This window comes from Pelecanus crispus, chromosome W (genome assembly GCF_030463565.1).
Source record: "Pelecanus crispus isolate bPelCri1 chromosome W, bPelCri1.pri, whole genome shotgun sequence".
Classification (NCBI taxonomy): Eukaryota; Metazoa; Chordata; class Aves; order Pelecaniformes; family Pelecanidae; genus Pelecanus; species Pelecanus crispus.
In genome coordinates this window covers 2,187,680-2,199,344 of record NC_134675.1, presented here as the reverse complement: position 1 = coordinate 2,199,344, position 11,665 = coordinate 2,187,680, and the positions used below count along the sequence as shown (strand labels likewise).

At 50.9% G+C, this 11,665-nt stretch overlaps 1 protein-coding gene across 1 annotated transcript; it reads right to left on the bottom strand.

Annotated features, from left to right (window-relative positions):
- Positions 1–2,259: 2,259 nt before the first annotated feature.
- LOC142596539 (homeobox protein orthopedia-like) lies at positions 2,260–8,990 on the bottom strand. The gene is made up of 3 exons (XM_075725696.1): positions 8,954–8,990; positions 6,809–7,218; positions 2,260–2,775 (listed from the first exon to the last, which is right to left on the bottom strand). Exons 1-3 carry the CDS (start codon positions 8,988–8,990, stop codon positions 2,260–2,262), a joined length of 963 nt encoding a protein of 320 aa, XP_075581811.1.
- Between the last annotated feature and the right edge of the window lie 2,675 nt (positions 8,991–11,665).

Genomic DNA, 11,665 nt, shown 5'->3' with positions numbered 1-11,665 from the left:
GTTGTCGTGGTTTAGCCCCAGCCAGCAAATCAGTACCACGCAGCCGCTCGCTCACTCCCCCTACCCCGATGGGATGGGGGAGAGAATCGGAGGAGTAAGAGTGAGAAACACTCCTGGGTTGAGATAAGAACAGTTTAATAATTGAAATAAAGTAAAATAGTAATGCTAATAGTAACAGTATAATAATGATAATAATAATAATGATACACGAAGCAAGTGATGCACAATGCAATTGCTCACCACCCGCCGACCGATACCCAGACAGTTCCCGAGCAGCGATCGCTGCTCCCCAGCCACCCCCCCCCAGTTTATATACTGAGCATGACGTCATATGGTATGGAATAGCCCTTTGGGCAGTTTGGATCAACTATTCTGGCTGTGCCCCCTCCCAGTTTCTTGTGCGCCTGGCAGAGCATGGGAAGCTGAAAAAGTCCTTGACTAGCATAAGCAGTACTCAGCAACAACTAAAAACATCAGCATGTTATCAACATTCTTCTCCTACTAAATCCAAAACACAGCACTATGCCTGCTGCTAGGAAGAAAATTAACTCTATCCCAGCCGAAACCAGGACATCAGTGCATTGCATTAAAAAAAGAAAGGAGAGGGGATAAAAAGAAAAATATAAACCCAAACCGGGCTGTAAGATGCTTGCCAAAGTCCTGCACTTTTTTCCCGTGTCAAAGTTTGGAAGGGATTACATCAAAGGGGAGTATATCCCTCTTCCGTGGGATTAGCCCCGCCAGCAGCCACGCACTCATTTCAGAGCCAGCAAAAAGGTCTGAGGCAAAGTGCCCCTCCGCTCCCGCTCCCGTTGCAATCTCAGCCTTCGTCCCCGGCCTCGCACCGGCCCCGCGGCTCTCCGGGATGGGCGGTGCTCGCTGCCGGGCCGGCCCAGGTGTCCCCGGTCCCTCTCACTCTTCACCTCTGCCTTGCTTCGCAGCGGAACTTTTTGTTTCTTGCAGTTTAAAGGCCAATTACGCAGAAAGATTAACAAAAGTTTATTAATCATGAAGTATTAAAATTGAGACAAATTAAAGGCTTCAATGCAAAGTTCAAGCAAGCAAACCATTCCCAAACGTATGACAAAGGAATCAGTGAATCCCCAAGTAAGAAGGAAGTCTTGTCTTTTTTTTTTTCTCCTCTTTTTTTTGCCTGCGGTTCAAGATACCTCTCATACATCACACGCCACACCAAACCCCATAATTCTTCATATCACATACTGAAAATGATTTTATTTATTCATTTACATTAACTTGATATAAACGTGTTCGGAAAAGTCAAATAATATGTTTTGTATTAGCTAAGTTAAAACGTATCACGAATCGACCAGTATGTAACAAGAATGCTTTATCTACACAAAACATCCTATTTCACATCGTTTGTTCATCCCTCCAGTGTCCCTGCCCTGCGGCGGGATGACCGGCACATGCAGGCGGGCGGGCCGCGGGGCCGGGCCGGGTGGGGCGGGGGCCGCAGCCGCGGCGGAAGCCTCCGCTGGCGGCAGTGGAAGATACAGGAGGGACAATAGCAGCAGGAACGTAAATATATGCGTAAATAAACGTGGGGCAGATTGGCAACTCGACTGTCACGAAATCAAAGATCTGAAAAAGGGAAGTTCTTTTGCCTTTTTTTGGTTTGCTCTTTTTTTTATGTGTTTTACAAAAAGAAACATTACCTTTTTTTTTTATTTTTCCTCTCTCGCTTATAAATGCTTTATCAAAATGGATTTGTTTCCTTCTGGGGTCTTCGTACCGCTCCACGAACCCGCCCGGCCACCCCCCGACGGCGCCCTCGGATCGGGCGCCGTCTGGCCCCTGCCCTCGCTGCGGACGGGGCCGGCGGCAGATCACTGCTCTTAAATTAAAACAAAACAAAACAAAACAAACACCCCCCCCCCCCCCAAAAAAAAAAAAAAAAAAAAAGACTCAAACCGCGTTTCTTTGCAAAGCCGGGCGGGCGGCCGGCGGGTGCGCCGGGTTTTGGCGAGGGAGGCAGGGCCGAGCCGGGCTCGGGGAGGCCCCGGGGCCCGGCGAGTCCTTCCGCTGCCGGGGAGAGGTGGCCGCCAGGCGGGCCAGGCCGGGCCGCGGGGGTCGGAGGGGGTGTGTACGGGGGGTGGAGGGGTGTTTCTCGGCCCACAAACCAGTCAGTTGGCGTCTGATTTCAGATCCTGAGTCGACTCCCTGATAAGTCAGGTGAGGGGAGGGAGGGGAGGCGGGCCGGGGGCGCGGGGCAGGCGGTGGCGTTGGCGGCGGTGCCCATTAGGTGAAGCTCATGGAGACTGTGTGCTCTAGTGCTTTGCGGCGGAGGGAGGCGATGCTGGTTCCCCGCCACACGTCGCTGCTGTCCGGGGAGCTGCAGAGCTGGGGCGAGCCCGTCACGTTGCTGGGGCCGGGCAGGGAGGCGGGCACCATGCCGGGGAAGGCGGGCTGGTAGAGGTGCGACTGCAGCCCGGCGCCGTTGGAGCCGGCCAGGCTGTTGGAGAGGCCCATGGAGTTGGGCGGCGGCCCGGCCGCCAGGCTGCACTGGGAGAGGGACTGCGCCATGGCCTGCTGCCGGCCCAGCGCCGGCGGCAGCGGCAGCTGCGACACGCCCGGCATGGCGGCGGCGGCCCAGCGGGTGTCGTTGGCGTGGAAGGAGCAGAGGCTGTCGCCCATGGCGGTGGCCGAAGGGAACTGCGTCAGCCCCGGCGTCGGCAGCAGCGTGCCCGGGGCGCGGAAGACGTTGGTGGTCTTCTTGCGTTTCTTCCACTTGGCCCGCCGGTTCTGGAACCAGACCTGCGGGCGGCGGGCAGCGACACACACCGTTAGCGACACCCGCGCCGCGGCCGTACCCGGCGGGACGGCGGTAGGGAGCAACGCGGGAGTGGGTCCCTCGGCAGGGCCCGGCCGGGGCCCGCGGCTGCCCGGCCCTCCCGGAGAGCGGGGCCCCCGCCCCCGGGGCTCGCTGGCACCGCCAGAGAGGAGGGCTCGGTGTTGCTGGTGTCAACGATTTCTGCGCCCGTCGGTGCGACCGAGGCGAACCTTTTATGAAGGTGCGGTTCGGTTAAACGGGATTTACTCCCTCCCCAACCCTCCGCCCGCTCCTCTCGGTACCTGTCACGGCCTTCCTTGTCTCCTGTCGCCCCCCCCAAGACCCCTCCCCGGCCATTGTCTCTCCCACGCCCGCTCTTCACACTCATGGCCCCGCTGTAGCCCCACGCGTGTCCCGATGGCGGGTTAATGAAGCCGCTGGAACATTTTTATAACGGAAGAGATCGATGTGTCTGTCCCGGGATTGAGCTGTCTGTAGCCTCCCTCGCTCAGGAGGAGGCTCCGGGAGAGGTGCCTGGCCTCCCCCTGAAAAAAACAATACACAAAACAAAAATAAACGCGCGGCCCACGGCTCTTGCCCCTGCGTGGAAGCACTCCCGAGCCGGCATCGGAGCCCCCAAGCCCGGCGCCGCTCAGGTCCCGGGGCTGCTCCGCGGGAAGAAAACCCTCCGGCCAAACCTCCCGCATTTGTTTGGGTTTTTTTTTTTTTTAAACAAAGGTGGATTAGGTAAGCGGATGTTCATGATGCCGGCAGGGATAATTTCGTGGGTCTCGCTGCACCGTTACCGAAAGCACCGGAATGTTTGTTATGGGGGGAAAAACGTGTCCACTTGAAATCCAGATTAACGCAATGCTCGGACCTGTTGGAGTTTGTCGTTTAATGCTACATACCTAAACTGAGAAATACGGCGCCCATTAGCGGGAATGAACAGCCATTAAGGAATTAAATGGTATATGGATAATCGAAAAATCGCATTCAGTTATGTTTTAGGGTTAATAGTTAAATTGTGGCTACAAAATCTTTTTATGTTTCATGGTTTACTGGTGTTGTAAAGAATCTCCATCAGGTCTGATCGCCTCAGTTCATAGCTATGCTGCATATGCTTTTAAAATGTGAATGTTTCCAGTTGAAAACTAGTGCATGACAGATTAAAACACGGGGAAAAACTGGAGGAGTTTTTGAAAATGCACACATGACAGCTCTAGAAATATATTAACCACGAGCATTTGGCAACTTTGGTCTCCTTTTAAAATGCAACTAGCCCCTGAAAATTATTAATATAACAGTGAGAATCTGATAGAGGTTGGAATCTAAAAATCTGCCTTGATGATATCTGCTGTTACAGTAATATAGACATACTGTAAATGTATTTTAAAATATATAGCTCATTTAATTCCCCATCTATAAATGGGTTAGAAATAGAGAGAGAGAGAAGGGGAGAGAATATAACTTCTCATTTTTTTTAGGAGCCAAGGCTTTATGAAGATCTCATTGGAATCCAGTGGATGATTAATGTGAAGATTTGGTAGGAAATCTGTATTAAAGCTCAGATCTCAGGTTCATTTCGATCAGCCAGCCATGAACTCTGGGCCGAATTCATTACACTTTAATAGTGCTGGGAGAGGAAGAAAATGCAATTTCTCATTCCATTAGCAAACTAGAAAATACTCTCAGCTTGTCCCCTATTAAGATGTGGCAGGTGACGGTACCATTGTGGGGGACACAGTCAATGGAATTACAGCACATTATTTTTGTTCGTATAAAATATTGAAAGGCAAGCCTGACTGTGCAGAAGTTATTTCACTGGTTTGTTTTTTATGTAAATAAAATATTGAAAGTTAATTAATCCGTGCTAGAGACTAATGATTATGCTTATTATATTGCATTTGATCGCGTAATTTGCATGATTCTTGCGTTGCTGTTTAATAAGACATTCCAGGTTATAAATAATTCTGAAATTGGTTTCTAATAATGGCATGCTATAAAAAGAATGGTTTTATTATACCAGCCTGAAAAGCGGAGCAATATCAGAGAGCAATTGGACTCCCGTTTAAGCACCAGCCGCTTTAATAATTATTTAAATGTATCATATACATCAAATATAGACCTAAAAGGAGGAAAGAGGTCATTTATTCTGGCATCTAAAGCCCTTAAAAACATATACAGCCTTAATCATTCCTTAATCAGTGTGGAGCCCACATACTGCAAGGAATGTGTAGGCAATCTGTTAATTATAAAGAAGTACTTGTATAAGAACATAAACCAATTAATATTTAATTTAAATTTGGTCAAAGAGCACTGACACAGTGATTGTGAAGTAAATACATTTTACATAAATTATTTTGTCTTGGATTACATAATGTTAATAATTTTGAAGTGTTAATTAAGAAGGTTATGTTGATCTGATTACTTTTTAAACTACAGAATATTATTGTAAAAAAATATTTAAATTTCCACTCTATTAAACTGTTTTTATCAGCAGTCTCGAGCTATTATCATTGGTTTAAGATTATGCTGAGACCATTAAAACGCTTTGTCTTTCTTCCTACGAATTTCTTTAATGTACTGTTAGAAAATAACTATTTCAATTTTATATTTTACTTCATTTACCACACTCCTAATATTGAAATTGGTATCATTAACCTTTGGGAAAACCAATAAAGTTTAATAGACCCCGTTTTCTTTTCTCATAGAGTCAGTTGTACAATTATATTTTATTTGTGAATCTAATTTCATTCTTAATTTAAACTAATTATAGTCCTGTGTAGGCTGAGTCAAATTGTTTTACTTTTTAAAAGCAGTCGTGCATTTTCTGTCGCATTCGAGAACGGAGTCAGTTTCTGTTCATAAAAACGTTCATTTGGGGATTTCTTTTGATGTGTCTTTATTTAGCTGAGGAGCCTAGGCTTACCGAGAGGGATTTTGAACACCCGCTCCGGTAAAGTGCATCGGCATTCCTGGTGCACTGTGCTGAGCAGGGAAAACACATCCCACAAATGATTCCATTGTACACGCTTTCATTCCTCTGAAGAGACTCGCCCGGAAAGTCGCTAAAATAACCCTCTACCCACAAAAGCCGCATCTGAGTAGCCTAGCGGTTGGATCCATCTCCCCCTTTTCCAAATTTCGTTTACATTTACTTGACTAAATGGTTTCTTATGCGCCTGTGTGCAAATATATATACGTGTGTATATACGTGTTTTGAGAACAAAGTACACCCTAGGTGTTGAAGTTACTCGCTATCCCTGCCGTCCCCATGCATTATAAAAGCCAGTACGGGGAAACTCCGATTCCAAATACAAGTGCTTTTTATCGAAGTGCCTTTTCACAAACCTGTGTGTCTTCCTCCGCCGCCCATCCCGACCCTCCCGGCAGCGGCGGCGGGGACCAGGGAGACGCCCTGTCCCGGCGGTTGCGGCGCCGCGGCCATGCCTCCGGCAGCACCTTGGACAACGACCCCGCGCCCCCGCCCCTTCCCCCCGCGGGGCGCTTGGGCAGAGCCGCGGCCTCGCTGCCGCCGGAACTCCGCACCGGGCAATTCCCAGGCGGTTTTGTCTCGCCTCTTAGCGCCGAGCTATTGCGAGGGCTGAGACTCGCCCCTCTCGGGCTGTGCTTCCCCGGACTCTTTCCTGCTCCGGGTTGGGCTGTGGAGCGGGGGAAACTCCGCCCGCATCCCACTCGGGACCACCGCGTTGCAGGTGGATAGAGGACAAGAGGACGCCCCGGGGCGCACCGCCCCGGCCCCGCCACCCTCCAGCGGGGACAGCTTTAGTCTCGCGTGCGTAAAGGGGCTGGTGGAGCGGAAGCGGTTTAAAGTCTTCCTGCGCAAACTGTTGCGTTCAGGGGTAGGTTTCCTCCCCCGCCGTTGGGATGAGGTTTGGGGGCACCCACACCCCCCCGCCCCGTTGCGTCTGGCCTCGTCGCTGTCGGTGCGCCTGGGGAAGGGGCCAGCGGGCGCGGTGGGGGCGGGCTCTGCGCGGGGGCGGCTGCTCATACCTGCACCCGGGACTCGGTGAGGCCGATGCGCAAGGCCAGCTCTTCCCGCATGAAGATGTCCGGGTAGTGGGTCTTGGCGAAGCTCCTCTCCAGCTCGTTGAGCTGCGCCGGCGTGAAGCGGGTGCGGTGCCGCTTCTGCTTCTGCTGCCCCTGCTGCTGCCCAGCCTGGCTGGGGTTCTGGCCGCCCTGCTGGCCTTGCTGCTTGTCGGGGTCTTTGGCGCTGACGGCCAAGGAGCTGGGGTTGGAACCCACCGTGGTGATGTCCTCCCCCGGCAGTAGGGTGGTCCCTTCCACCGTGTCCGAGTTGGGGGCCATGTCTCCCGAGTGTCGCCCCGGATCCGAGCCCCTTACGCCCAGTCGACACTTCACCGCCTCCCGGTGTCCCAGCAGCTCGGCCGCATCTTTCATCCCTGCAGAAGCAAAGGAGCTGCGGTCACTCCCCTGCAGCCGGCATGTGTCCATCAGAGCCGCTTTCCAGCGCACCGAGCCAGCCAGAGACATCCAGCCACTGCCACCGCGTCCGCCCCGCCACCCTCGCCGCCCCCCGGCCGTCCGCCAGCCCGCACAACGGGCTCGGCTCCGCGGCGCGTATAGCCCGCGGCCCGGCGCAACTCGGGGCGGGGGAGAGAAAACTTTACATGGAGCAGCTCCTCTTCCTGCTTACATAACCAGCTCCCTGCCGGACCTCCTCTTTGCGAGACCGGGGGGGGGGGGGGGGCAAGTTTTGCCGGGTTCGGCTTGGGTTTTCCAGTAGGGCTGGTAAAAAAAAGAGACGGAGAGAAAGAAATAACACTCGAGCCGCCCTGCTGCCGGGAGCTTTAACTTCCTGACAGATGTGCGGGGACTTCGGTCACCCCGGCCACCTTTCCCCTCTCCTCCCTCCGCTCCTCTGAACAAGCACATGAATAACCATAAATAGGTAGATACAGATATTTTAAAACGAAAGAAAGGGGAGAAGAAAGCGAGCAGGCGAGCAGGAAAAGGCCACCCATAACTTCTTCGTAAATACCATCGAGCTCATCTGTCCTAAAATAATAATAATAATAATAATAATAATAATAATAATAACAACAACAACAACAACAACAACAACATCATCATCATAGTACTAATGTGTAGGTATGTATATAAAAACAGGGGAGAGAGAAATTAAATGATCCACAACTCGTTGTAGATCTACATACTCCGTAGGTCGCCCTCTCTTTTTTTTTTTAAGACTTTGTGGCTGGAAAGCTGCCTGGCCGAAAAGGACCTGGCGGTGTTGGTCGACAGCCGGCTGAACATGAGCCAGCAGTGTGCCCAGGTGGCCAAGAAGGCCAACAGCCTCCTGGCTTGTGTCAGGAATAGTGTGGCCAGCAGGAGCAGGGAGGTGATTGTGCCCCTGTACTCGGCAATGGTGAGGCCGCACCTGGAATACTGTGTCCAGTTTTGGGCCCCTCAGTACAAGAAGGACATTGAGGTGCTGGAGCGTGTCCAGAGAAGGGCAACAAAGCTGGTGAAGGGTCTGGAGCACAGGGCTGATGGGGAGCGGCTGAGGGAACTGGGGTTGTTTAGCCTGGAGAAGAGGAGGCTGAGGGGAGACCTTATTGCTCTCGACAACTCCCTGAAAGGAGGTTGTAGTGAGGTGGGTGTTGGTCTCTTCTCCCAAGTAGTTAGCGATAGGACGAGAGGAAATGGGCTCAAGCTGCGCCAGGGGAGGTTTAGGTTGGAAATTAGGAGAAATTTCTTTACGGAAAGGGTAGTCAAGCACTGGAACAGGCTGCCCAGAGAGGTGGGGGAGTCCCCATCCCTGGAAGCGTTCAAAAAACAGGTAGATGTGGCACTTGGGGACATGGTTTAGTCTAGTCTACCCTTGATTGGCTTAGTGTGGACTTGGTAGTGTAGGTTAATGGTTGGACTGGATGATCTTAAAGGGCTTTTCCAACCTAAACGATTCTAGGATTCTATGGTTCTATGAATCTATGATGTTAAATCAAATTTAACTTTAATACAGTACAATTACTTTTAAAGGAATTAGCCCATTTAGATCGCATTAAGGTAAAATAAGGAACAAATTGTCAATTTCCTGCCCCGGCTTCCTCCCCGCTCGCCGCCGCCGCCGCCGGTGCAGCCGCCGAGGTGCGGGGGATCCTAGGGGAAACTCACCGAGACGGGCGTCCAGGAGGTCGGCGTGAGACAGCATCGCGCACCGCTCCAGGGCGAAGGCTGTTGCCCCCCCCCCCAAATTTTAGCGGCCTTAAGTTATTTAAAATATATATAAGAAATAGATATATATAGATAGCCTAAATGAAAATTCGGTGTGTGGTTAAAAAGGGGGTCTCTTACATTATAATGTCCTTTAGAGAGACGGGGAGGTGCTTAACACTTCAATGAACCGGTGAGCAGCTCGGCGCGGGGACCAATCAGGAGGGCAGCCTGCAAATGTCAGCGCCCGGAGCACCCCGCTCCGCCCGCCGCCGCTCTCTTCCCCTGCTCTGCTTGCCTTCGCCGCCCTCCTTCCCCCTCTCCCCTGCGCTCTTCTCTTCCAAATGCACATTTGACACCCTCCTCCCGGTCCGGGTCACCTCTGATTTATTGGTTTTTCTTCTTTTTTTCTTTCTTTTTTTTTTTATGCCTCCTCGGAGCGCATCTTCGGACCCGACCTGGTCTGGCTCCCGGGGGTGGCTTGCAAGCTCAGCACCCACCGCGGGGCATGTAAGTAGGTGAGCGCGGGCGGCTGCGCGGAGTGGGGGGGCGGCGGAGACCACGGGACGGCTCTCGCCCGCCCGCCGGCTCTCGCCCGCCCGCCGGCTCTCGCCCGCCCGCCGCCGCCTGGCCCCGACGGCTGCGGGGAGGCGAGGAAAGAGAAACTTCCGCGACTTCCCCCTGCGGCCCAGGCCGCACAGACTCCCCTGGCCCTCTGGAGCTCCCCGCCACCCCCTTCCCGGCCCCGCTTGATACACAAGCACACCGCAACTCGGGGAAAAGGGAACCAAACACCGCATGTCCCGGCCGCCCAAGGAGCGCTTCCTCTCTGGCCGGGATTTAAAAGCCCGTAAGCCCTATATTTTCAGGTAAAGTTTCCAAGTTCGGCTCGCCTACAAACTCAGTTTAAAGCAGTAAAAACTCAATTTAAAGCAGCAAATAAAATTAAATGCTTTTTATTTTCCTCTTGAATATGTTAAGCTACTTGAACAATTTAAAGTGCTTTGCACAAGTGAAGCGAACCATTTCTAATGTTCTAATTTTTCAAAGCCAGCTAACAACAAAGCTTAGTTTAGTAATATATTTCTAACCAGAGTAATTTTCAAGATCATTAGGCATTTATGTAATTAGTGCCAAATCTATAAGCTTTTATTACGATTATTAGAGTAAAATCAGTATAAATTTGTACTTATTTACTACTGTTTAGACTTGGCTGTCAAGTCAAGAGGTTCTTATTGTAAATGATAACTGAGGAAATTAAGTGCAAAATTCTGTACCATTTCTGATCCTCTCTTAAACAATCCGTTTCAATTGTATTTATAGCAGAACATAATGCCCTTTTAAAGTTATTTGACTTGTATTTTTATTTGCAAAAAAAAAGAAAAAAACCACCTCTACCCGGGTACAATGAAAACTGATGTTTACTACTTCCAACATGATTAACATTGATTTTTAATTCAGAAGTGATGCAATTAAGATTATTCATTTAGTGCAAATAAAGCTTCCACCAAAAAGGAAGCCCAGTGAAGTCCGTGTTAAATAATACAGCGCCAATGCCTTTTTTTCCCCGCCATCCAATTAACTTACACCAAACATTGTAAATACTGCATGCGAAGAGATGCAAGAGTGGTTTTGTCTGCATCTCAGATGTGCAGGGGTTTCGACAGCGACTGAACAAGGAGACAAAGGAATCGGCCGACCGGTCTCTAGGGAAGTTTTGGTGCTTTTTTTTTCCTCCTCCCTGCCCAGATCTTTGGCTACATTGATTCAGTTCAACTTTCAAGACGTCGGGCTGTTGCAATGAACCTGGGTGCCCGGGAACGGCCGCTAAGAGCAGGGAGATAGAACCAGAGCTGGGCCACAATTTAACTGGGGAGACAGAGAACGCGAAAGAAAGAGGTGGAGGTGGGGTGGGAGTTTCAGGTTGCTTTTTTCTTTTCCGGTTGGATGGGGAACGGCGACGATGGCTCGTTTGCTTTGCTTTTTTCCTTTGAAAATTATTATCTATGTATAGCTCCAGGGCAGCAGAGGAAGCCCGGGCGGTGAAAATTCCCGGGCGCGCAGCCTTTCGCGGTAGCGGCAGGTCTGGCTCTACCTGGGCGCGGGCGCCGCAGCTCCGCGCGGGAGTTACGGGAGTGGTCTGGGGTCGGCTGGGGGCCTTTGGGGTTCAGGTTTAGCTGTAGCCACTGGGCTATCCGGGCGCTGCAGGTGCCTGCAGCCGGCTTCTGCTGAGCGTGCTGCGGGAAGAGTCACACGGCGTGCACGTGTATCTATTCCGTGGTTTTGTATGTTTCAGGTCGATAAATAAATGTGTAATAGTCAATGTGCAGACACATCAGAGTAATAACGATGGGATGAAATCAAAGGATTATCCATCTCTGTTAGTAACTGCTGAATAACAGTGTTGCGGTGTGATTGATAGTGCGCTTCATTTTATGACTTTTCTAATGCTCTTGATTTTTATAGCAGTATAAACAAACTAAATTATTTCTTCCAAGACTTCAGAGCACAATCGTCTTAAGGGAAGGGGTGGAATCAGAGAAGGAAGTCTGCGGGAGAGAAAAGAGCGAGCAGGGCTGACATTTAAGCGTGTCAGAAAGAAAATTACAATGGGGTCTACACCCTAATCACATTCCCCTTCCGCACACTCTTGTTTTGTCAAGTGTCTGAATT